We start from the raw sequence: 24,900 nt of genomic DNA on the forward strand, positions 1-24,900 counted from the left end.
GCCTTTATAACCCCTCCCGAAATTTCCAGCCCCGCGGAGGCGGGGGGCTGCCGGTGGCGCAACCGGTTCCGCTTCCCCACCCGCCTCGCCGGGCCCTTCCCCGGGGGGTCCCCGGTCACCCGCTCACCCATGGGACCCCCCCACCCCGGCCGAACCCCGGGGCAGCGGCTGGGAGGAAGGAAGGAAGGAAGGAGGTTGGCGGTGGTGTTGCCACACTGCTGGAGGGGTGTGAAGGGTTCGCTCCGCCCCGCCGGAGGACTCGGCACGGTCGGGGGTGGCCACCGAGGCCGATCGTCCCGGGGGGGGCACACCGGGACACGCCCGGGGGTCAGCGCGCTGCTCGGAGTTGGCCCAGGCGGGGCTCGAACCCTCAACCTCCGCGTTGGGGGGGGCGGCGCCCTCCCGGCTGCGCCACCGGGCGAGGCGCGCTGCGCATGCGCGTGTCACTCCGGCGGCGGCGCATGCGCGGTGAAGCGCCGCGGGCCGCCGCCGGCGGGAACCCAGCGGGCACCCGTAGGTGTAGCGTGGGGACCAGTGAGTGGCCGCCGGCGGGTGGCGCATGCGCGGTGTGCGCGGACGGGGCGCGGCGCATGCGCAGTGCGTGAGGGGATGGTGGCGGCGCATGCGCAGTGTCGCTCCCGCGGGGCGGGGCGGGGGGGGGAACGCGGGCCATGGCGGGCGGCGGGGCGCTGCGGGCGGCGGTTGCCGCCGTGGTGCTGGCGGCCTGGAGCGCCCACGGCCTTTACTTCCACATCGGCGAGACCGAGAAGCGCTGCTTCATCGAGGAAATCCCGGATGAGACCATGGTCATCGGTGCGGGGCGCGGGAGGGGCCGTTGGGCCTGGGGGTGGGGGGGGCGAGGGGACCACCGGCTAACGGGGGAGCAACAGGAGGGGCCGCTGCGGACCGGGGGCGGCAACGGGGCGGGGGACCACTGGGGACCGGGGGGAGAGGGACGAGGAGACCATCGGGGCGGCAACGGGAGGGACCACCGGGGCTGGGGGGGGGGGCAGTGGCGGGACCACCGGGGGCCGAGGAGGCAACGTTAGAGACTACCGGGCACCGGAGGAGTAACGGGAGGGACTGCCGGGGCTTGGGGGGGGCGATAGGAGCGACCACCGGGCACCGGCAGGGACTGTGGGGCAAGGGGGAGCCCCCCAGGAACAACGGGGGTGAGGAGGAGCCGGAGAGACCCCCAGGAACCGGGAGGGGTAACGGGACGGGGGGGGGCCTGGCTGGGGGGTGCTGGGCCCCGCTCCGACCCGCTGCCCCCCAGGGAACTACCGGACGCAGCTGTGGGATAAGCAGTCGGAGTCGTTCCTGCCCTCCACCCCGGGGCTGGGCATGCACGTGGAGGTGAAGGACCCTGACGGCAAGGTGAGCGGCCCGGGGGGCTCGGGGCACCCACCGGCCCAGGGGAGGGGTCCCAGGGTGACTTGGGCACCCACCGGCCCAGGGGAGGGGTTGGTGGGGCATGTGGGATCCTTAGGGTGCATGGGGCACCCACCAGCCTGGGTGTGGGGGCGTCTTTGGGGTTCCTGGGGTGCCTGTCAGCTGGGGGGGGTCCCTGGGGTGCACAGGGCGCCTGCCAATGAGGGTAGGGGGTGCATGGGGCACCCACCAGCCTGGTTGTGGGGGTCCCTGGGGAGCACAGGGTCCCTGCTGGCTGGCGTGGGGGTCCCTGGGGTGCCTGCCAGCCTGGGTAGGGGGTCCCTGGGGTGTCTGGGGCACCCACTAGCCTGGATGTGGGGTCCCTGGGGTGCCTGTTGGCTGGGTTGGGGGGGTCCTGGGGTGGCTTCCAGTCAGGGCAAGGGGTCCTTGGGGTGCATGGGGTGCCCACCAGCCTGGGTGTGGGGTCCCTGGGGAGCACAGGGCGCTTGCCAAAGAAAGCAGGGGGTTCCTGGGGTGCCTACCAGCTGAGTTGGGGGGTCCCTGGGGTGCCTGCTAGCCCAGGCAGGGATTCCCTGGGGTGCATGGGGCACCCACCAGCCTGGGTGTGGGGTCCCTGGAGCAGATGGGGTGCCCACCAGCTGGGACAGGGGGTCCCTGGGGTGTACAGGGTGCCTGCCAATGCGGGTGGGGGGTCCCTGGGGTGCACAGGGTGCTTGCTAGTGAGGGTAGGGGGTCCCTGGGGTGCATGGGGCACCCGTCAGCCTGGGTGTGGTGTCCCTGGAGCACATGTGGTGCCTGCCAGCCAGGGTGGGGGGTCCCTGGGGAGCACAGGGTGCCCATCAATGAGGGCAGGGGGTCCCTACGGTCCCTCAGGTGCCCATCAGCCTGAGCGTGGGGTCCTTGGGGTGCCTGCTAGCGGGGTTGGGGGGGTCTTGGGGTGGCTTCCAGCCAGGGCAGGGTGTCCTTGGGGTGTATGGGGTGCCCACCAGCCTGGGTGTGGGGTCCCTGGGGAGCACAGGGTGCTTGCCAAAGAAAGCAGGGGGTCCTTGGGGTGCCTGCTGGCTGGGGTGGGGGGTCCCTGGGGTGCCTGTCAGCCCAGGTAAGGGTTTCTGGGGGTGCATGGGGTGCCCACTATCCTGGGTGGGGGGTCCCTGGGGCATACAGGGTGCCCTCCAGCTGGGGCAGGGGGTCCCTGGGGTGCACGGTGTACCCCCCAACAAGGGCTGGGGAGCATGGGGTGCCCCACCAGCCGGGACAGGGCCTCTGTGGGACACGCGGGGGCTGTCCCGGTGGCTCCCCCCCCACCCCCGGGATGGGCGCTGGGTGACGGTGGCCGTGTCCCGGTGCAGGTGGTGCTGTCGCGGCAGTACGGCTCCGAAGGACGCTTCACCTTCACCTCCCACACGCCGGGCGAGCACCAGATCTGCCTCCACTCCAACTCCACCCGCATGGCGCTCTTTGCTGGCGGCAAACTGGTAATTGGGGGGGGCGGGGGGTTGGAAACGACCCCCAACCCGGGGAGTTGACGGGGTTCCGCTGACGTGTGTGTCCCCCCTCTCCTCGTGGCCCCGCAGCGGGTGCACCTGGACATCCAGGTGGGCGAACACACCAACAACTACCCCGAAATCGCCGCTAAGGACAAACTGACGGAGCTCCAGCTCCGCGCCCGCCAGCTCCTCGACCAGGTCGAGCAGATCCAGAAGGAGCAGAACTACCAACGGGTGAGGACCGGGCTCCGGAGGGGGTGAACCCCAACATTTCCCCCCCACCACCACCACAACTTTCCCCCCTCCCTTTTATTTTTTTCCTTTGGCTGACAGTACCGGGAGGAGCGTTTCCGCATGACGAGCGAGAGCACCAACCAGCGGGTGCTGTGGTGGTCTATTGCCCAAACCATCATCCTCATCCTCACCGGCATCTGGCAGATGAGGCACCTCAAGAGCTTCTTCGAGGCCAAGAAACTGGTGTAGCCCCCCCCCCCGATCTCCCCCCACTTTGGGGAGGGGGCTCCCACTGCCCTGGGGGGGATCCCCTGCTGCCTGCCGGCACCCCGGGGGTGGTGGGCAGGTTGGGGGGGTGCCCTGTCATCAGGGAGGGTGGGGGCCGGCCCCCGCGGTGGAGTTTTGGGGGAAAATAAAGGTTTTTGGGGTCCGCTGGGGCTCAATGGTGCTTTTTTTTTTAGGGGGGGGTGGCTCTGGTGCTGTACCAAGCCGGGCAGGGGGCTCAGGCATCCGGCTGCCTGTCCATAGTGCATTTCCCCGCCCCGGGGGGGGGCATCGCCCCACTTCACCCCCGCCAAGGATCCGGGAGGGACCGGGGGGTCCGGGGCTGCCCCCCCCCCGCCCCGAGCAGCTGAGGGTGCTGCTCAGTCCTCCACCGCCAGGAGGCGACGCGGCGGCTCCCCCGCTTTCCCTGCCTGCCGCTCTAGGCGCGCACCGGAAGTGCCAGTGGGCGGCGGTGGGAGCGCGCAGGCGCAGTTGGCGGTTGACGGCCAGCATGGCGGCGGCGGTGGCAGGACCGGGCTTCGAGCACATGGGGCTGGACGGGCGGCTGCTGCGGGTGCGCCGGGGGGGCCGGGGAGGGGGTCACGGTGGGCTGCGGGCACCTGGGGGTGGGCTCGGGCTGGGGGGAGGCACTGAGGGGGTGCCCTTGAGGGGCCCCGGTGTCCCGGGGTAGGGGGGAGGCCCTGAGGGGGCCGCAACTCGGGGGGAGTGGGGGGGGAGAGGGACACGGGGGTCCCTTTGGGGCGGGGGGCGCTGTGAAGGGCCGAGACTCTGGGGTCCCTCGGTGGGGAGGGGCCGGACACTGGTGTCTGGTTGGGGAATACACACACCGGCGTCCCTCGGTGGGGAGGGGACCGGGACGTCGGGGTCCCTTTGAGGGGGGGGAGGCCCTGAGGGGACCGGAACTCGGGGGGGGAGAGGGACACGGGGGTCTCTTTGGGGTGGGGGGAGGCTATGAAGGGCCGAGGCTTTGGGATCCCTCCGTGGGGAGGGACCGGGCGCTGGTGTCTGTTTGGGGGGGGGGACCGGGACGTCGGTGTCCCTTTGAGGGGGGGAGGCCCTGAGGGGCCCAGACAGCGGGATCCCTCAGGGTGGGGGTGCTTCCCAGGCCGGGGTCCCCCCGCCGCGGGGAAGAGGGTGGCCGTGGGTCCCCCCGTGTAACGGGGAGGGGGGGGCACCGGGGAGCCCAGCCGGCTGGGACCCCCGAGGTGACGGTCCCCGCAGGCGGTGGCGGAGCTGGGCTGGGCCACCCCCACGGCCATCCAGGCCGAGGCCATTCCACTGGCGCTGGAGGGCCGCGACCTCCTGGCCCGGGCCAGGACGGGCTCCGGGAAGACGGGGGCGTACGGGCTGCCCCTGCTCCAGCACCTCCTGCGCGTCAAAGCGGTGAGCGGGGGGGCGAGGGTGGGCGCTGGGGGTGTGGGGGCACCGGGGGGGTATCAGGTGGGGTGGGCGCTGTGGGGCATGGGGGCACCCTGGGGCGTTGGGATTGGGTGGGTACCATGGGGCAGGTGGGCACCGTGGGGCACCCAGGCCGGGGGGGCACCGTGGGGCACATGGGGTGTGCGGGCAGGGGTGGGCACTGTGGGGTATTGGGTGGTGTGGGGTATGGGGCACAGGTGGGCTTGGGGGCACCGTGGGGCAGGTGGGCACATGGGGTATTGGGTAAGGGTGGGTGCCGTGGGGCACACGGGCTCTGTGGGGTGTCTAGGCACGCGTGGGCAACCGTGGGGCATGTGGGTGCTGTAGGGTGTTGGGCACAGATGGGCACCGTGGGGCGGGGCTGGGCACCGTGGGCTACATGGTCAGGGCTTGGTTCTGTGGGGCGTGAGGGCTCTGTGGGGCACACGGTGGGCTCCGTGGGGCGCCAGGGCAGCTCTCCCGTGCCCGCGTGACGGCGGGCGGGCGCAGGCGCCCTCGGCGGTGGCGCAGGCGGTGCGGGCGCTGGTGCTGGTGCCCTCCAAGGAGCTGGGGCAGCAGGTGGTGCGCAGCCTGCGGCAGCTGGCGGCTTTCTGCGCCCGCGATCTGCGGGTGGCCGACCTCTGCGCCCAGACCGACCTCGCCGCCCAGCGGTAAGCTCACCCCCCCTTTCCCCCCCCACCCCGAACGCTTGGGTCCCCCCGGCAGGCGGGGGTTGACGGCAGAGGCGGGTGACGCGGTGTGTCGCCAGGCCGGTGCTGATGGAGAAGCCGGACGTGGTGGTGGGCACGCCGGGGCGGGTGCTGGCACACCTCAGCGCCCGCAGCCTGAGCCTGCGGCACTCGCTGGAGCTGCTGGTGCTGGATGAGGCCGATCTGCTGCTCTCCTTCGGTTTTGGCGAGGACATCAAGTCCCTGCTGTGGTGAGGGGCACCCCGGGGGGGCAGGGACGGGGGCCTGGGGGCCACTGCTGGGCCTGGAGAATGTGGGGGGCACAGCCAGGGGTTTGGGGGGCAGCGCCAGGGCTGTGGGGTGGTGCTGGGGCTGAAGAACACGGGGGATGCTGCCAGGGTTGGGGGGCACTGCTGAGGCTGGAGGTTGCGGGGGACACAGCCAGGGGTTTGGGGGGCACTGCCGGGGATTTGGGGGTACTGTGAGGGTTTTTGGGGCACTGCTGGGGCTGGAGGTCGCGGGGGACACAGCCAGGGGTTTGGGGGGCACTGCCGGGGGTTTGGGGGTACTATGAGGGTTTTTGGGGCACTGCTGGGGCTGGAGGTCGCGGGGGACACAGCCAGGGGTTTGGGGGGCACTGGGGCTTTGGGGGGCACTGCTGCGGCTGCAGGACACGGGGGGCACAGATGGATTTGAGAGTACTGCTAGGGCTGTGGGGCACAGTGGGGCTGGAGGATTTGAGGGGGGGTTACATGCAGAGGTTTGGGGGACGCTGGGGGTTTGGGGGGCACTGCTGGAACTAGAGAACATGGGGGGCACTGCCAGGGTTTGGGGGGCACAGTGGGGCTGGAGGTCATGGGGGGCACAGCCAGGGATTGGGGGGACACTGGGGGTTTGGGGGGCACTGCTGCAGCTGGAGGACATGGGGGGCACAGCCATGGTTTTGGGGAGCACCATAAGGGTTTGGGGGGTAGTGCCAGGGCTGTGGGGCACTGCTGGGGCTGGAGGGAATGGGGGGCAGAGCCCGGGGCTTGGGGGGCACAGCCGGGGCGGGACGACACGGGGGCACTTGCAGAGCCGGGGGGCGTTTGGGGCGCATTGCCATGCCTGGGGGTCACAGTGGGGCTCAAGAGGGGGGACTTGGGCATCGCCCGGTCTGGCGCCAAGGGCTTGGGGGGGCTCTGTGACCCCCAGCGTGGGGGCTGGCGCTGAGCCCCCCCTCCCCGCGCCCCCCCAGCCACCTCCCCAAGATCTACCAGGCGCTGCTCATGTCGGCCACCTTCAGCCCCGACGTGGAGGCCCTGAAGGAGCTGGTGCTGCACAACCCGGTGAGCAGGCACCCGGGGGGGCACGGGGAGAGGTTTAGGGGGTCCTGGCGGGGCACGAGGGGAGGTTTGGGGGGTCTGGAGTGGGCCCAGAGATGGGGGGACCCTGGAACAGGGGAACGCAGCACCTACAAGGGCGCGTTTTGGGGGATATATGGGGTACGGTGGACGCCGGGGTTGGGCACAACAGCCCGGAGGCCGTCTCCCCCTAACCCTGCCGCGACGGGTGCAGGTGACGGTGCGCCCGCCGGAGCCCCAGCTCCCGGGCAGCTCCCAGCTGCGGCAATTCGTGGTGCGCTGCGGCACGGAGGAGGACAAGTTCCTGCTGCTCTGCGCTCTGCTGAAGCTGAGGCTGCTGCGGGGTCGGGCTCTGCTCTTCGTGGGCACCCTCGCCCGCTGCTACCGCCTCAAGCTCTTCCTCGAGCAATTTGGTATCCCCGCCTGCACCCTCAATTCCGAGCTGCCCGCCCGCTCCCGGTAACCCCCGAGGGGAATGTGGGGTGCCTAGCTGGGTTGGGGTACACCTGGGGTGGTGCGGAGGAGGGCAGAGGGGAAAATGGGGTGGCCCACAGGTGTCGACGAAGAGCCCAGGGGGTGTCGGGGTGCCGCGGGGAGCGGGGTGGCTGCTGGGGGCTTGTGGAAGAAGGCGAAGGGCGGCCTTGGGTTGGGGGAAAGTGGGGTGCTTCTTGGGAACAAGGGGTGCCCGAGGGTGTCCCGGGTGAGCTAAGGGGTGGCCGGGAAAATAGGGTGCCCTTGGGCTGCCAAGGGAAATGCCCACGGGGGGGTCCCACCTGGGGTGCCCATGGGGGTAAGGATACCCTGGGGGTCCCAGGAGGGTGCAGGGTGCCCGCGGAAGAAGGGTGAGGGTACCTGTGGGTCTGGGCTGGGGGGCACACACCAAAGAGGGGTGCCCGTGGCAGGGACACTGACGGGCACCCGCCTTGTCCCCAGATGCCACGTCATCACCCAGTTCAACCGGGGCACCTACGACTACATCGTGGCCACTGACGAGGAGGCGCCGGCGGTGCCCGCGGAGCCGCCCCCACGCAAGAAGCGCAAGGGTGCTGCCCAGAGGTGAGCCCCGTGGGTGCCACCGGGGCCCCGTGGGTGCCACTGTGTCACGGGGCGATGTCCCGCTGCGGCCGGGGAGGGCTCAGGTCACCCGGAGCCATGGGGGTGCTTCTGCCCCGGCTGTCCCTGTCCCCACCAGGGACCTGTGCCCACGGGAGGTCCCTGTGCCCGTGGGGATGTCCCTGTCCCCAAGGGGTTCCCGGTGCCCGCCATGTCCCCAAGGCAGGGGGTGTTTCTCTTGCCTGGGGGGGTTTATGCCTGTCTGCCTGAGGGAGGTCCCCGTGCCCAGCGTGTCCCTTTCTCTGTGTCTCCGTGCCCTGTCCCCGTGGCTCCGGGGTCATTGCGCTCAGGGTGTCCCCGTGCCCGTGTGGGTGTCGGTATCCAGCATGTCCTCGTGCCCACAGTGTCCTCGTACCCACGGGGATCCGCTGTCCCAGTCTCCCTGTGCCCGCGTGAGTGTCTGTGTCTCAGATGTCCCCTTGCCTGGGGTGTCCCCACATCCTTGGGGGTCCCTGAGCCACCCCAACATCTCGTGTGTGTGTGTGTGTCCCCGCCAGCAAGGGCAAGGACCCGGAGTATGGCGTCGCGCGGGGCATCGACTTCCAAAACGTGGCCGCCGTCATCAACTTCGACGTGCCGCCGACGGTCGAGTCCTACATCCACCGCGTGGGCAGGTACGTGGGGACACAGCAGGGGGGGACACACAGGGGTGCCCACGGTGGCCCCCTCGGGTGGGCGTCCCACCACCGTGTCCCCTCTGTGCTCGCAGGACGGCCCGCGCCGACAACCCTGGGACGGCGCTCACCTTCGCGCTGCCGGAGGAGCAGGACGGCCTGGCCCGGATCGAGGACGCGCTCCTCGGAGGTCGGGGTGCCCCCGTGTCACCTCAGGGAGTTGGGGGGGGCGGGCAGTGGGTGCCAAGGGACATTGAGGGGGGGTGCGGGGTGTCGGGAGCGAGGGCGGGGGTGACCCCACGTGTCCCCGTGCGTCCCCAGAGAACGGCGAGTCGATGCTGCAGCCCTACAAGTTCTCCACGGAGGAGATCGAGGGACTGCGCTACCGCTGCCGGGTAGGCGGGCGGCGGGCAACGCCGGGGGGGTGCTGGCGGCACCGGTTTGGGGGGTGCCAGGCTCTGACACCTCCTGTGTGTCCCCCCTCCCCAGGACGCCATGCGCTCCGTCACCAAGCAGGCGGTGAAGGAGGCCCGGCTGCGGGAGATCAAGGATGAGTTGCTCAACTCGGAGAAACTCAAGGTAACGCTCCCCGGTTCCCGGCGGGCTCGGGGCTGCCTGGGGGGCAGAGGGCAGCGTCCTGGGGGTCTGTGGGCAGCGTGGGGTGGGTACCGGCCGCTGCCAGCCCCCCGATTCTCCGCACCCAGGCCTACTTCGAGGACAATCCCCGCGACCTGCACGTCCTGCGCCACGACAAGCCCCTGCACCCCGCCATCGTCAAGCCTCACCTCCGCAACGTGCCTGAGTACCTGGGTAACGTCCCCGCGCCTCCGTTTTGGGGGGGGAAAGGGGCAGGATGGGGGCCCCGGGGTGTGACAGCGACGTAGAGGCAAAACGGTGCCTGGGGGTGATGTTGTGGGGGGACAGGGACATCCGCGGTGCCGTTGGCACCCTCTTACCTGCTGTTCTCTGCCCGCAGTGCCCCCCAGCCTCCGCGGCATCACCAAACCCCACCTCAAGAAGGGCAAGTGGCTGCAGCTGCCCCACGCCGGTGCCAAACGTCGGGGTGGCTCAGCGGTGAGTGCGGGACGGGCACGGAGGGACCCCCCCACGTCCCCCTCGCTCACAGGGGGTCTGACGCTGCTTTTCTCCCCCCACCTCTCTAGTCCCGCGGCACCGGCAACCCGCTGCAGAGCTTCAAGTACGCCCGCCGCCGCGCCAAGCGCCCGGCCGCACCGCCCTCCTGAGCCCTCCCCGGCGCCCCACGGACTGCACCCGCCCCAGGGGGGGCACCGCAGCCGCCTCACAGCCCTCCTCCGAGGGACGGGGTATCTCCGTGCCGTACCCTGCGGGGCGGCTGTGCCCAATAAAGGTGCCGATGGACCGCGCCAGCCGTCTACTGCGTTGCGCCGTCGCCTTGCTGGGGTGCTTCTTGCCGGGCCGTGCGCGGTGCCCCCGCCGGCTACGTGACGGGGGGAAGGTTGGTGACGCAGAGGCGGGAAGCAGCGTCTCCCGCTGATGCTGGGCAAAGGTGCCAGGGCGTTATCGCCCCCCTTATCGAGGCCAAGGCTGCGCAGGGGCCATAAACCAGGGCAAGGATGTGGCGGGGGGTGGCACTGCCAGCTTTGGGGGCTCGGGACCCCTCGGGCCCCTTGCCACCCCCGTACCGACATCGCCGTGAGCCCGGTAGCTGGGCACGTCTCGCCCCAGGGCTGGCACTGTGCCTCGGGTGCCGCCTGGCCACTGCTTGCTTGCCTGCTGCCCACTCGCCCCATCCGGGCAGCCCGGGTGTGCCCGAGTTTGCCCAGCCCTGCCCCATGGCATGCGAGGCAGGCGTTACCCCTTGGGGTGCCCGTAATCGCCTGCCGGGGCATCTTATCGGGGTTACGGCGTCTTATCGGGGGCCACAGCTCTCATCCAAGGCTGCCCACTGGCCTTGGACCCTTCCCGGCACCGGGGCAGAGGGCTCTGGCACCGGCACCTTGCTGTAGGCACGGCAGCCCTGCTTCGGCGACGGCAGAGGTTTCGCTGCCTGCGCGGCACGAGGAGGCAGCCAGTTTCTCTTCTCCCTCGCTCCCAGTGGCCTGGCACACGCCGCCAGCACCGCTGCGGCACCGCAAAGGCGCCCGTGTCCCCGGTGCCAGGCTGGCAGGATGAGTCTCCCACGGCTGGCACAGCCTCTCCGCTTCCTTCTCCACCCTGTGAAACCCACGACCCCACGGGGCGTCCCGGGTGGGTGCGGCTCCAGAACTTCCCCCTTTTTTGCCCCAAAATGGCTCTGCCGGGGAAGCGGGGTGCCCCCACCTCGGGCAGGGGGGCACCCGGGCACCTCCCCGGCAGGGATGTGTCGGCTGGCAGCGGCTATCGATCGGGGTTAATGATCACAAGGGCTTTACAGCTCCGGCGAGGGCTGATTGGCTTCAGCGCCGTCAGGCCAGAAGACCTCACCGGCGGTAGGCAACCGCCCAGGGTGTACGGGGTCTTATAGGAGCCGGGCGAAGCCGGCGGCACCCTTTTGCCCAGGATGGCGGGGTCCGTCGCGCTGGCCGGCGCGGTGCTGGGCGCCCTCCTGGCGCTGGTAGGTGTCTGGGGATTGGCATGGCTGAGGCAGAGGGGTGCCGGGGGCTGGGATGCGGTGCCCGCCGGTGGCAAAGCCACAGCGGTGCCCGTGGGGTGAGGCTTAGACGGGCTGGGTGCGGCAGAGCTGGGGGACGCCGGCACGGTGCCCATCGGGTGCCATTCGGAGGGGCTGGGGGTGGCAGAGATGGGGGGACCGCATCGCGGTGCTCATCGGGTGCCGTTTGGAAGAGTTGGGTGTCATGCCCCACGGGATGCGGTGCCGCGCACCAATCCCCCTGCCGCAACCGCCACAGGCCACGCCGACGCTGACTCCCATCCACCGTGCTGGTTACTGCGCCTTCTACGGGGAATGCGGTCGCAACCCAGAGGTGAACGTCTCGCTGGTGCCCTCCAAGGTGCCCTGCCTCTCCAACACGCCGGCGCGGGCGGCCAAGGGCGTGCTGCTGGCGCTGCTCCGCACCGTCTGCCCTGAGCTGGTGCGGGGGGACAACGAGACGACGCGGGTTTGCTGCTCCTTGGCACAGCTCGGTGCCCTCCAGCTCAGCGTGGCCCTCTCCGGCACCGTCCTCTCCCGCTGCCCGGCGTGTGCCAGGAATTTCGCCAATCTTTACTGCAACAACATCTGCAGCCCCGACCAGAGCCTCTTCACCAACGTCACCCGCATCGTCAACCGCACCACGCCGCAGGGGAGGCCCCAGCTCGCCGTCGTGGAGTACCAATGTTTTTACCAGCAGGATTTCGCCGACGCCTCTTTCGCCTCTTGCCGGGGCGTCCGGTTACCGGCTACCGGCGGTTACGCCATCGATACCATGTGCGGGCGTTACGGCGCCCGGCTCTGCACCACCCAGCGCTGGTTGGATTTCCAAGGGGATAAAAACAACGGCTTGGCGCCGCTGCAGATCGACTTCCAGCTGGTGCCCAACGGCACGCAGCCCGGCGATGCCGTCGTGCCGCTGGGCGGGCAGGCCTGGCGCTGCAACCAGGCTCTCAGCGCCCAGGAGCAGCCTTGCTCTTGCCAGGACTGCGCCGAATCCTGCCCGCCGGTGATCGCCCCTCCCGACCCGCCGCCCCCCTTCCGCCTGGGCAATGCCGACGGCGCCTTGGTCCTCTGCGGGTTGCTCTTCGGCCTCCTCGCCCTCATCTTCATCGTCACCTTGCTGTGCCGGCGCCGACGGTCCAAGGAGGACACCGTGCCGCGGCCGGCACCGGCGCGTGCCACCGGCTGCTCGGCACACCTGGGTGATGCCAGCCACCGCATCCTGGCGAGGGCTTTCCGCTGGTGGGGCACGCTGGTGGCCGGGCACCCCGTGACGGTGCTGGCGATGGCGGCGGTGCTGGCCGGCGGTTTATCGGCTGGTTTGGTTACCCTCCGTCTCACCACCGATCCGGTGGAGCTGTGGTCGGCGCCGGGCAGCCGTGCCCGGCAAGAAAAAGCCTTTTACGACCAACACTTCGGTCCGTTCCTCCGCACCAACCAGGTGATCGTGACGGCGCCGGGCCGGCCCAGCTCCGGCTACGAGTCGGTGGTGTTGGGTGCCAAAAACTTCAGCGGGGTGCTGTCGGAGGAGGTGCTGCGGGCGCTGCTGGAGCTGCAGGAGCAGCTGGCGGCCGTCACGGTGTGGGCACCGGTGTCGGGCAGGAATGTGACGCTGAGCGACGTCTGCTACGCCCCCCTCAACCCCACGGCACCCGGGCTGGGGGACTGCTGCGTCAACAGCGTCACCCAGTACTTCCAGAACAACGGCACCCGCCTGGCCATGACGGCCACCCAGACGGAAGGCAAGGAGACGGGCACCGTCGACTGGCGCGACCACCTCATCTACTGCGTCAAGTGGGTGCCGCTCCCCTGGGACGGGGTGGGGGCCGCGGGGTCGGGGGGATGGATGTAGGGTGCTGGGTGTGGGGTGGTGCCTGTGGGCTGTGAGGTCAGGGTGATGGGCATGGCACAGCTCCCATAGGGTGCTGAGCTTTGGGGCTGGGGTGCTACCTATGGCACGGTGCTTGTGGCATCAGGGTGATGCCCGCAGGGTGCTGGGCATGGCATGGTGCCCATGGGGTGCTGGGCTGTGGGGTCAGGGTGATGGCCATAGGGTGCTGGGCACGGTACAGTGCCCATGGGGTGCCAGGTTGTGGGGCTGGGGTGATATCTGTGGGGTGCCCAGCGTGGCATGGTGCACATGGGGTGCTGGGCTGTGGGGTCAGGGTGATGCCTGCAGGGTGCTGGGCATAGCAAGGTGCCCATGGGGTGCTGGGCTGTGGGGCTGTGGTGATAATCTATGGGGTGCCCAGCACGGCATGGTGCCCATGGGGTCAGGGTGCTGCCTGCAGGGTGCTGGGCATGGCACGGTGCCTGTGGGGCGATAGGTGGTGGGGCTGGGGTGCTATCTATGGGGTAGGCAGCAAGGCACAGTGCCCATAGGGTGCTGAGCTGTGGGGTTGGGGCGATATCTGCGGGGTGCCCAGCACGGCATGGTGCCCGCAGGATCAGGGTGCTGGGCACGGCACGGTGCCTGTGGGGCTGGGGTGATATCTGTGGGGTGCCCAATATGGCATGGTGCCCATGGGGTGCTGGGCTGTGGGGTCAGGGTGATGGCCATAGGGTGCTGGGCACAGTACAGTGCCTGTGGGGTGCCAGGTTGTGGGGTTGGGGCGATATCTGTGGGGTGCCCACGGGGTCAGGGTGCTGAGCACGGCACGGTGCCCCCCGTCTGGGCTGCGGGGTCCGGGTGCTACCCGCGCCCAGGGTGCCACCTCTGGGACACCCACCACGGCACGCTGCCGGCGGGGTACCACAGCGGGGTCGGCGGGCGCCGGGGTGGGTGCCGGGGTGGGCGCAGCCCCCCGCTCACCCGGCGCCGTGTCCCCACCAGCTCCCCGCTCTCCTTCAAGGACATCACGGCGCTGGAGCTGAGCTGCATGGCCGAGTACGGCGGCCCCGTCTTCCCCTACATCGCCTTCGGCGGTTACCCCGGTAAGCGCCGGGACGGCTGGGCACGGCGGGTGGGATGTCACCCACGGGGGTGGCGTCACCCCGGGGGGTGTCACCCGCTGTCCCCGCAGGCTCCGAGTACACGGAGGCGGAGGCGCTGATCGTCACCTACTCCCTCAACAACTTCCCCCACGATGACCCCCGCCACGAGTGGGTGCTGAGCTGGGAGCGCCGCTTCCTCGAGGTGGTGGGCGACTTCCAGCGCACCCACAGCCCCAACCTCTCCGTCGTCTTCATGGCCGAGGTGAAGCACCCACCGGCTGGGTGAGGGGAGCACCCTAGGGTGCTCAGCACCCTCTCACCCGTCTCCTTTCCGGCAGCGCTCGCTGGAGGACGAGATCAACCGCACCACCGGGGAGGACATCCCCGTCTTCGCCGTCAGCTACCTCGTGGTCTTCATCTACATCGCCCTGGCGCTGGGCGAGTACACGGCCTGGCGCCGCGTCCTGGTATGCGCCGGGGGGGGTCAGGGTGATGCCAGCACCCTAGGGTGCCCCGCCGGGTGCTAAGGAGGTGGTCCCCACCCCGTTGCAGGTGGAGTCGAAGGTGACGTTGGCGCTGGGGGGTATTGCCGTGGTGTTGGGCGCCGTCTTCGCCTCCATGGGGTTGCTGGCGCTGCTGGGGTTGCCGTCGTCCCTCATCATCCTCGAGGTCGTGCCCTTCCTCGTCCTCGCTGTGGGTGCAGACAACATCTTTATCTTCGTGCAGGAGTACCAGGTCGGTGGGCACGGGGACACCTTTGGGGACAGGGGTCCCCATGGGGCACAGGGCACCTGTGGGCAATGGGTGTCCCTGTGGGGCACGGGGACACCTTTGGGGACAGGGGTCCCCATGGGGCACAGGACACCTGTGGGCAATGGGTGTCCCTGTGGGGCACAGGGGCACGGGGACACCTTTGGGGACAGGGGTCCCCATGGGGCAGGGGGCACCTGTGGGCAATAGGGGTCCCTGTGGGGCACAGGGGCATGGGGACACTTTTGGGGACAGGGGTCCCCATGGGGCACGCGGGCCCCCGCTGTGCATCTGGCAGCACCCCCAGGCTGGGCGGTGGGTGCCTGTGTGGGGTCCCTGGGGTGGGTGCACCCACGGCGGGCGCCCCCTCCTCACCACCCCGGCCAGCAGCAGTCGCAGCGGGAGCCGGGCGAGACGCGGGAGCAGCACATCGGGCGGGTGCTGGCGCAGGTGGCACCCAGCATGCTGCTCTGCAGCCTCTCCGAGGTCATCTGCTTCTTCCTGGGTGAGCCCAGGCACGGGGGGGCACAGGGGGGCATGGGGGGCACGGGGGGCATGTGGGGCACGGGGGGCATGGGGGGCACAGGGGGCACGGGGGGCATGTGGGGCACGGGGGGCATGGGGGGCACAGGGTGGGCACATGGGCATGGGGGACATGGTGGGGCAGGGGGGTACAGGGACATGGGGGGCATGAGGGACACAGGGGGCACAGGGAGGGTACAGAGACATGGGGGGCACAGGGACAGAGGGGACATGGGGGGCAGAGGGTGGGCACAGGGACACGGAGGACACAGGGGACACAGTGTGGGCATAAGGACATGGGGGACATGGGGGCACGGGGTGGGCACAGGGTCACAAGGGGCACAGGGTGGGCACATGGGCATGGGGGGCACAGGGGGTGCAGGGACATGGGGGGCACAAGGGACACAGGGCACAGGGTGGGCACAGGGACATGGGGGACACAGGGGACACAGTGTGGGCATAAGGACATGGGGGACATGGGGGCACAGGGTGAGCACAGGGGCACGGGGGGGCACAGAGTGGGCACATGGGCATGGGGGACATGTGGGGCACAGGGGGTGCAGGGACATGGGGGGGCACGAGGGGCAGAGGGTGGGCACAGGGACGGGAGGACACAGGGGGCACAGTGTGGGCACAAGGACATGGGGGACACAGGCGGCACGGGGGGCACAAGGACACGGGGGGCACAGGGACAGGGCACACGCAGCAGGCACGGTGCACCCGCGGGCAGCGTTGCACCCAGTGGGTGCAGCGGGTGTGGGTGCACGGGGCGGGTACGGCGCGGGGGGCGCTGACGCCGGGTGCCCGCAGGCGCCCTCTCCTCCATGCCCGCCGTCCGCACCTTCGCCCTCACGGCCGCCGTGGCCATCGCCTTCGACTTCCTCCTCCAGATGTCGGGGTTCGTCGCCCTGTTGGCACTCGATGCCCGGCGGCAGGAGGTAGGGTGCCCACGCACGGGAGGGTGGGCGCAGGGTGGGCACCGGGGGACCCCGGGTGGGAGGGTGCCCAGGTGGTCCCATGATGGGTGTGGGGTGCCCAGGGTGGGCACGGGGTGCCCGTGGGTATGAGGGTGCCCAGGGTGGGCACAAGGTGGGCACAGGGTGCCCATGGGAACGAGGGTGCCCAGGGTGGGCATGGGGTGCCCATGGGCGTGAGGGTGCTCAGGGTGGGCACGGGGTGCCCGTGGGTATGAGGGTGCCCAGGGTGGGCACAGGGTGGGCATTGGGTGCCCATGGGCATGAGGGTGCCCAGGGTGGGCATGGGGTACCGGTGGGTATGAGGGTGCCCAGGGTGGGCACAGGGCAGGCACAGGGTGCCCAGGGTGGGTCTGGGGTGCCCATGGGCATGAGGGTGCCCAGGGTGGGCACAGGGTGACCAAAGTGGGCATGGGGTGCCTGTGGGTATGAAGGTGCCCAGGGTGGGCATGAGGGTGTCTGGGGCTGGCTTGGGGTGCCCGTGGACATTAAGGTCCCCAGGGTGGGCGTGGGGTGCCCAGGGTGGGTCTGGGGTGTCCGTGGGGTGTTTCTGTGCCGGAGGGTGCCCAGGTGGTCCCACAGCGGTCACGGGGTGCCCCTGGCGCTCAAGGGTGCTGCGGGTGGGCACGGGGTGCCCACGGGAATGAGGATGCCCAGGATGGGTATGGGGTACCTGTGGGTATGAGGGCGTCTGGGAGTGGCATGGGGTGACATTAGAGTCCCCAGGGTGGGTATGGGGTGCCCATGGGGTGCCTCTGTGCCGTAGGGTGCCCACGGGCAGGAGGGTGCCCAGGTGTGGCTACAGGGTGGGTGCAGGGTGCCCACGGATGCCCAAAGTCCTTGGGGTGCCCCGGATGGGCACGGGGCGCCCGTGTGCCCAAGGGCCTTTGGGGTTGGCATGGGGCACCCGGGGACACCGGGGTGGGCAGGGGGCACCCCGGCAGCGGGTGGGGGGCCGTGCCAGGATGGGTGCCAGCCCGGTGCTGCCCGCAGGCCGCCCGCTTCGACATCTGCTGCTGCTGCGGGGTGGGCAAGGGGGGTCCCGCGGGGCGGGGTGCCCGTCTGCTGCGCCCGCTGCTGCACCGCTACTACACCCCTCTGCTGCTGCACCGCCTGGCGCGCCCCGCCGTGGTGAGGGGGCCGGGGGGGGATTGGGGGTGTCAGGGTTCCTGGGGGTCAGGGGGTGTGGGGGGGTTGGGGGGGGGCAATGGGGGTGTCAGGGTTCCTGGGGGTCAGGGGGTGTGGGGGGGCTGGGGGGGGGGGGGCAATGGGGGTGGCAGGGTTTCTGGGGGTCAGGGGGTGTGGGGGGGCTGGGGGGGGAATGGGGGTGTCAGGGTTCCTGGGGGTCAGGGGGTGTGGGGGGGCTGGGGGGGGATTGGGGGTGTCAGGGTTCCTGGGGGTCAGGGGGTGTGGGGGGGCTGGGGGGGGGCAATGGGGGTGTCAGGGTTCTGGGGGTCAGAGGGTATGGGGGGGCTGGGGGGGGCAATGGGGGGTGTCAGGGTTCCTGGGGGTTGGGGGGGGTGTCAGGTGTAGGGTGGGGGTGTCTGGGGGGTCCTGGGAGGTGGGGGGGGGGGGACATGGGGGGACTGGGGGGGGACAGGACATGGGGTGTGGGGACATGGAGGGGGGGGGGCCATGGGACATGGCGGGGTGGTGGCCTCTGGAAGGGTCCAGGAGGTTTCAGGGGGGGACGTAGCGGTGTCGCGAGGGGGTTTGGGGGGCTCTGGGGGGGTCCCCTCACGGTGGGGGGGTGTGTGCCATTGGCAGGTGCTGCTCTTCCTCTTCCTCGCCTGCGCCGGGCTCTACCTCACGCTGCAGGTGCCCGTGGGGCTGGACCAGGAGCTCGCCATGCCCAAGGTGGGGGGCACCCCCCGGGGGCAGGGGGACATGGGGCACCCGGGGGGGGACACCCGGGGAGAGCGTGGCCCCACATGGGGGTGCAGGGGGGGGTATGGCTCCTATGGCTGGGGGGAGTACGGCCCCGTATGGGCACGACATGGCCCCGTATGGGGGGACATGGGGGGGTGGTCCCTCCAGGGAAGCACAGGGACAGTATGGCCCTGTATAGGGACAGAGTGGCCCTGTATAGGGACAGCGCGATACCTTATAGGATGGCATGGTCCTGTATGGGGATGCACAGGGGTGGTGTGGTCCCTACAGGGACAGTATGGCCCTATATAGGGCCAGCACAGGGATGGGGTGGCCCTTTATATGGACAGCATGGGCACAACGTAGCTGCATACAAGGCCATATGTCCATAGTGTGGCCCCATATGGGGCTGACATGGCCCCATATGGGAACGCACAGGGTTGCACAGGGGTGGTATGGTCCCTACAGGGACAGGATGGCCCTATATAGGGCCAGCACAGGGATGGGGTGGCCCCTTATGGGGACAGCATGGGCACAGCATAGCTGCATACGGGGCCATATATCCATAGTGTGGCCCCATATGGGGCTGACATGGCCCCATATGAGGCTGACACGGCCCTGTACAGGAATGCATAGGGTTGCACAGGGGTGGTATGGTCCCTACAGGGACAGTATGGCCCTATATAGGGCCAGCACAGGGATGGGGTGGTCCCTTATGGGGACAGCATGGGCACAGCGTAGCCGCATATGAGGCCGTATGTCCATAGTGTGGCCCCATATGGGGCTGACATGGCCCCATATGGGAATGCATAGGGTTGCACAGGGGTGGTATGGTCCCTACAGGGACAGGATGGCCCTATATAGGGCCAGCACAGGGATGGAGTGGTCCCTTATGGGGACAGCATGGGCACAGCGTAGCTGCATACGGGGCCATATGTGCACAGCGTGGCCCCATATGGGGCTGACTTGGCCCCATACGGGAACACATAGGGATGCACAGGGGTGGTATGGTCCCTACAGGGACAGTATGGCCCTATATAGGGCCAGCACAGGGATGGGGTGGCCCCTATGGGGCCAGCACAGCCCCGTATAGGGCCAGCACGGGGATGGCGCGGCCCCGTACGGGCACAGCACGGCCACCACACACCTGACATGGCCCCATATGGGGATGCACGGTGTGGGGGGGCGGCACGGCCCTATACAGGGACGCATGGGGCTGGTGTCACCCCATCTGGCGACCACCGGGACCCTATGGGTGCCCTGGGTGGGTGCCCACGCCCTGGCTGACAGGGGGCGGGTGCCCCCCAACCAGGACTCCTACATGCTGCAGTACTTCGCCGCGCTGAACCGGTACCTGGCGGTGGGGGGTGCCCACCTACTTCGTCACCACCGGCGGCTACAACTTCTCCTCCCCGGCCGGCACCAACGGCATCTGCTCCAGCGCCGGCTGCGCCGCCGACTCCCTCACCCACACCATCCAGTACGCCACGCGCTTCCCCAACGTGTGAGTGGGCTGCAGAGGGGCTGCGGGGGGGCGCGGGGACGGGCACAGTCCCGCCAGCCTCCTGCCAGCCCTGCCCCTGCCCAGGTCCTACCTCGCCATCCCCGCCACCTCCTGGGTGGACGATTTCCTCGACTGGCTCAACCCCACCGGCCGCTGCTGCCGCATCCACAAAACCGGCAACCTCACCGGGGAGTTCTGTCCTTCCACCAGCAGTGAGTGGGCACCGGGGCGTTGGGGGGTGATGCCGTGGGGGGGCCGTTGTGGCACACGAGGTCTACACTGTGGTGGCCACTGGGGGGCACAGGAGGTCTACACCATGGTGGCCCTTGGGTGTACGTTGGGCGTCCACCATTGTGGCCGTTGAGTGTACACTGGATGACCACCATGGTGGCCATTGGGTGCCCATGAGGTCTACACTGTGGTGGCCATTGGGTGCACATGAGGTATACACCATGGTGGCCATTGGGTGTATGTTGGGTGTCCACCATGTTGGCCATTGGGTGTACACTGGGTGCCCATCATGGCGGCCGTTGGGTGTACATTGGGCGTCCACCATGGTGGCCCTTGGGTGTACACTGGGTGACCACCATGGTGGCCCTTGGGTGTACGTTGGGCGTCCACCATGGTGGCCATTGGGTGTACACTGGGTGCCCATCATGGTGGCTGTTGGGTGCACATGAGGGCTACACCATGGTAGCTGTTGGGTGTAAGTTGGGTGTCCATCATGGTGGCCATTGGGTGTACGCTGGATGCCCACCATGGCGGCTGTTGGGTGTACATGAGGTCTACACCGTGGTGGCCATTGGGTGTATGTTGGGTGTCCACCACGGTGGCCATTGGGTGTACATTGGGCACCCACCATGGTGGCCATTGGGTGCACATGAGGTCTACACCGTGGTGACCACTGGGTGTCCACCACGGTGGCCATTGGTTGTACGCTGGGTGCCCACCATGGTGGCTGTTTGGGTGCACATAAGGTCCCCATTGTGTAGGTCATTGGACATATGTTGGGTGCCCATTGGGTGGACACCGTGATGCCCATTGGGTGCCCGTTGGGATCCCCTTGGGTGTCCATTGGGTGCCTGTGACGGTGCCCATTGGATACCCACCATGGGTCCCATTGGGACACCTTTGGGATCCCATTGAGTACCATTGGGTGCCTGTTGTATTCCCGTTGGGTGCCCATTGGGTGCTTGCCATGGTGCCAATTAGTTGCCCACTGGGTGCCCACCATGGTGCCCACTGAATGCCATTGGCTGTGCGTTGAGTGCCTACTGGGGTGCCATGGGGTCCCCTGGTTGCGTGCCGTGGTGTCCATTGGGTGTCTGTTGTGGTGTCCCTTGGGGGTCTACGGGGAGACCGCTGGGTCCCCAGTGGGTGCCCCCGGGGTGCTGAGCACGGCCGCACCCACAGGTGACCCCAGCTGCCTCGGGGGGCAGTGCCTGAACGCCACGCGGCGCCCAACGGTGGAGGAGTTCGAGCGGTTCCTGCCCTGGTTCCTCCATGACCGCCCCACCCTGCAGTGCGCCAAGGGGTAGGTGCCACCTGGGGTGGGGGCACCCGGTGGGGGGCACCCGCGGGGGGCACCGGCAATGGGGGGGCAACACACGTCCACGGCGGGCACGCACATGCACGTGGGCACACGCACGTAAGTGGGCATCAGTGTGGGCGCATGGGCACCCACTGGGTGCCCCCCCAGCACCCACGCTCTGCGCGCCCCCTCCCCATGGCCACGGGTGCCCCCCTCACCCCTTGCCCCCTCCCCGCAGCGGTCTGGGCGCCTACGACACTGCGGTCAGCATGGATGCCAACGGCACCATCCTGGGTGAGTGCAGGTGGGTGACGCAGGGTGGGGGGGCACCCTAGGGTGCCCGGCTGACCCCCCCCTTCCCTCCCCATCTCCGGCAGCCTCCCGCTTCATGGCGTACCAGCGCCCGCTGCGCACCTCGCAGGAGTACACGGCGGCGCTGCGGGCTGCCCGCGCCCTGGCCGAGGAGATCACCGCCACCCTGCGCCGGGTGCCCGGCACCCACCCCGACTTCCGAGTCTTCCCCTACACGTAAGCACCCGCCGCGGGTCGGGGTGCTCAGCACGGGGTGCTGGGGGTGCCCCAGTGCCTGGTTAGGGGTCAGATGTGGGTGCCAGGTCAGGGTGCCCAGCCCAGGGTGCTGTGGGTGCTCTGATGCCTGGTTAGGGGTCAGAAGTGGGTGCTGGGGGTACCCCAGTGCCCTGATAGGGGTCAGAAGTGGGTGCTGGGTCAGGGTGCCCAGCCTGGGGTGCTGTGGGTGCTCTGATGCCTGGTTAGGGGTCAGAAGTGGGTGCTGGGTCAGGGTGCCCAGCCTGGGGTGCTGTGGGTGCTCTGATGCCTGGTTAGGGGTCGGAAGTGGGTGCTGGGGGTGCCCCAGTGCCCTGATAGGGGTCAGAAGTGGGTGCTGGGTCAGGGTGCCCAGCCTGGGGTGCTGTGGGTGCTCTGATGCCTGGTTAGGGGTCAGAAGTGGGTCCTGGGGGTGCCCCAGTGCCCTGATAGGGGTCAGAAGTGAGTACTGGGTCAGGGTGCCCAGCGTGGGGTGCTGAGGCTGCCCCATTGCCTTGATAGGGGTCAGAAGTGGGTGGTGGGTCAGGGTGCCCAGCCTGGGGTGCTGTGGGTGCTCTGATGCCTCGTTAGGGGTCAGAAGTGGGTGCTGGGGGTGCCCCAGTGCCCTGTTAGGGGTCAGAAGTGGGTGCTGGGTCAGGGTGCCCAGCGTGGGGTGCTGTGGGTGCCCCAGTGCCCTGTTAGGGGTCAGAAGCGGGTGCTGGGGGTGCCCCAGTGCCCTGTTAGGGGTCAGAAGCGGGTGCCCCCATTAGGGGTGCTGGGCCAGGGTCAGCGTGGGCACCCCGGTGCCTTGCTGGGGGTTAACACGGGTGCCCAGTTCAGGGCTGGGGGCGGTGTGGGTGCCCCAGTCAGGGGTCAGTGCGGGTCCCAGGTCAGGGTGCCCAGCCGGGGGTCGGCACGGGTGCGCGGTGCCCACGTTGGGGTGCCAGCGGCGGTGACGCTCCCCGGCAGGGTGACCTACGTCTACTACGAGCAGTACCTGACGGTGGTGGCCGAGGGTGTCATCACGCTGGCGCTCTGCCTGGTGCCCACCTTCGGCGTCTCCTTCCTGCTGCTGGGCATGGACCTGCGCTCCAGCGCCGTCACCCTCCTCACCATCGCCATGATCCTGGTGGACACCGTGGGTGCCATGGCCCTCTGGGACGTCCCCTACAACGCCGTGGCCCTCATCAACCTCGTCGCGGTGCGGGGCACATGGGGTGGCACAGGGACATGGGGCACATGGCGGGGCTTGGGGGTACAGGAGGTGGCAGAGGGGCGTGGGACGTGCAGGGTGACGTGGGGACAGAGCAGCCTGGGGCGTGCGGGGCAGCACCCGGGACGGGGACACGTAGGGTGGCAGGCGGTGTGGGCACGGGGACATGCAGGTTGGCACGGGGCTCACAAAAGGGCACAGGGACTTCGGATGTGCAGGGTGGCAAAGGGACATGGGGCATGTGGGGTGGCTTGGGGGTACAGGAGGTGGCAGAAGGACGTGGGATGCACAGGGTGACGTGGGGACAGAGCAGCCTGGGGCGTGCAGGGTGGCACAGGGGACTGGGAGACGTCGGGTGGCAGAGGGGCACGTGGGGTGGCACGGGCATGGGGACAAGGTTGGCACAGGGGCTTGCGAGGGGGTACGGGGACTTGGGACACGCGGGGTGGCACAGGGACCTGGGGCACGTGCGGTGGCACGGGGATTTGGGGCACATGGGGTGGTTTTGGGGGGCACAGGAGGTGGCAGAAGAACACGGGATGCAGAAGGTGACATGGGGACAGAGCAGCCTGGGGCACGCAGGGTGGCACAGGGGACTGGGACATGTACGATGGCAGAGGGGCGTGTGGGGTGGCACGAGGATACGCAGGTTGGCACGGGGGTTTGGGGCACACGGGGTGGCACATGGGGTGGCTTTAGGGGGTACAGGAGGTGGCAGAGGGGCCTGGGACGTGCAGGGTGACATGGGGACGGAGCAGTCTGGGGCGTGTGGGGCAGCACCCGGGACGGGGACACGTAGGGTGGCAGGGTGGCACGGGGACGTGCAGCATGGCACAGGGCTCGCAAGGGGACAGGGGGGTCTGGGTCACACGAGGTGGCACAGGGACATGGGGCGCGTGGGGTGGGACGGAGATTTGGGGCACGTGGGGTGGCTTTGGGGGTCCAGGGGGTGGCAGAGGGACCTGGGACACGGGGGGTGGCACGGGGACACCCGCCAGCCCTGCCCGCCCGTGGGCAGCCCGCCGTGCCAGCCCAGCGGAGCACCCATGGGTGCCCCTGGGTGACAGCCCGTCCCCGCAGGCCGTGGGCATCTCAGTGGAGTTCGTGTCCCACCTCACCTGCGCCTTCGCCCACAGCACGGAGCCCGGCCGGGTGCGACGGGCCGCCGAGGCCACCGTCAACATGGGCAGCAAGGTGGGCACGGGACGGGGGGCGAGGGCCGCGGGGCCGGGCGGGACGGGGCGACCCGGCTGTCACTGACCCCGTCCCGGGCGCAGGTGGTGGCCGGGGTGGCCATGACCAACCTGCCCGGCGTCGTGGTGCTGGCCTTCGCCAAGGCGCAGCTCATCCAGATCTTCTTCTTCCGCCTCAACCTCATCATCACCCTGGTGGGACTGGCCCACGGCCTCCTCTTCCTCCCCGTCCTCCTCAGCTACGTGGGTACGACCCCCCTGTCCCCCCCCGGGGACGGTGCCCTGTGCCCCACGGCCCCCCCGGGAGGGCGACGGCAGCCTGGCACTGTCCCCCATCGTCCCCGCAGGACCCAGCCCGCGGGCGCCGGCGGGGGACACGGCGGGGGACACGGCGGGGGACACGGTGGCCGGCGTGGAGCAGGGCGCGGGGCTGGCCCTCGGCAACCCCTGCTTCGAGGACAAGGACAAGGACAAGGACAAGGACAAGGACAAGGCGAGGGTCCCCGGGCAGGGCTGAGCCCCGCTGCCCCTCACCGCCCCCCCCCGCCACCGCTTTTTCTACTGCTGTCGTATTTAAACTGGTTTTCTCAGATTCGGGACTGGGTTTGACTGGGCCGGGCCGGGGGCACCTTATACAGAAACTGCATCTCGGCTCTGAAGCGTCACGGGGTCTGTGCGGGGACGGGGACACGGGGACA

At 69.6% G+C, this 24,900-nt stretch overlaps 3 protein-coding genes across 3 annotated transcripts; all 3 read left to right on the forward strand.

Moving 5' to 3' along the window:
* Positions 1 to 671: 671 nt before the first annotated feature.
* Positions 672 to 3,479, forward strand: TMED4 (transmembrane p24 trafficking protein 4). The gene is made up of 5 exons (XM_059831527.1): positions 672 to 813; positions 1,277 to 1,377; positions 2,742 to 2,867; positions 2,967 to 3,113; positions 3,213 to 3,479. The coding sequence occupies exons 1-5, from the start codon at positions 672 to 674 to the stop codon at positions 3,360 to 3,362; spliced, it is 666 nt and encodes a 221-aa protein (XP_059687510.1). The 3' UTR covers positions 3,363 to 3,479.
* Positions 3,480 to 3,888: 409 nt separating this feature from the next.
* DDX56 (DEAD-box helicase 56) lies at positions 3,889 to 9,799 on the forward strand. The gene is made up of 14 exons (XM_059831387.1): positions 3,889 to 3,951; positions 4,620 to 4,781; positions 5,307 to 5,467; positions 5,566 to 5,736; positions 6,723 to 6,813; positions 7,043 to 7,287; positions 7,762 to 7,884; positions 8,439 to 8,555; positions 8,651 to 8,745; positions 8,877 to 8,950; positions 9,045 to 9,134; positions 9,260 to 9,365; positions 9,532 to 9,599; positions 9,719 to 9,799. Exons 1-14 carry the CDS (start codon positions 3,889 to 3,891, stop codon positions 9,797 to 9,799), a joined length of 1,647 nt encoding a protein of 548 aa, XP_059687370.1.
* A 1,277-nt stretch (positions 9,800 to 11,076) lies between these two features.
* On the forward strand, positions 11,077 to 24,719 carry NPC1L1 (NPC1 like intracellular cholesterol transporter 1). The gene is given in 20 exon segments (XM_059831493.1): positions 11,077 to 11,130; positions 11,426 to 12,963; positions 14,003 to 14,103; positions 14,193 to 14,365; positions 14,442 to 14,570; positions 14,656 to 14,838; positions 15,241 to 15,358; positions 16,186 to 16,313; positions 17,343 to 17,480; positions 18,117 to 18,206; positions 19,531 to 19,581; positions 19,583 to 19,722; positions 19,807 to 19,934; positions 21,136 to 21,256; positions 21,492 to 21,547; positions 21,631 to 21,781; positions 22,766 to 22,997; positions 24,090 to 24,203; positions 24,287 to 24,449; positions 24,550 to 24,719. Coding segments are annotated over 20 exon segments (3,978 nt in total).
* The last annotated feature ends 181 nt before the right edge of the window (positions 24,720 to 24,900 follow it).

The sequence above is a fragment of the Gavia stellata genome, chromosome 31 (genome assembly GCF_030936135.1).
Source record: "Gavia stellata isolate bGavSte3 chromosome 31, bGavSte3.hap2, whole genome shotgun sequence".
In the NCBI taxonomy this organism is placed as follows: Eukaryota; Metazoa; Chordata; class Aves; order Gaviiformes; family Gaviidae; genus Gavia; species Gavia stellata.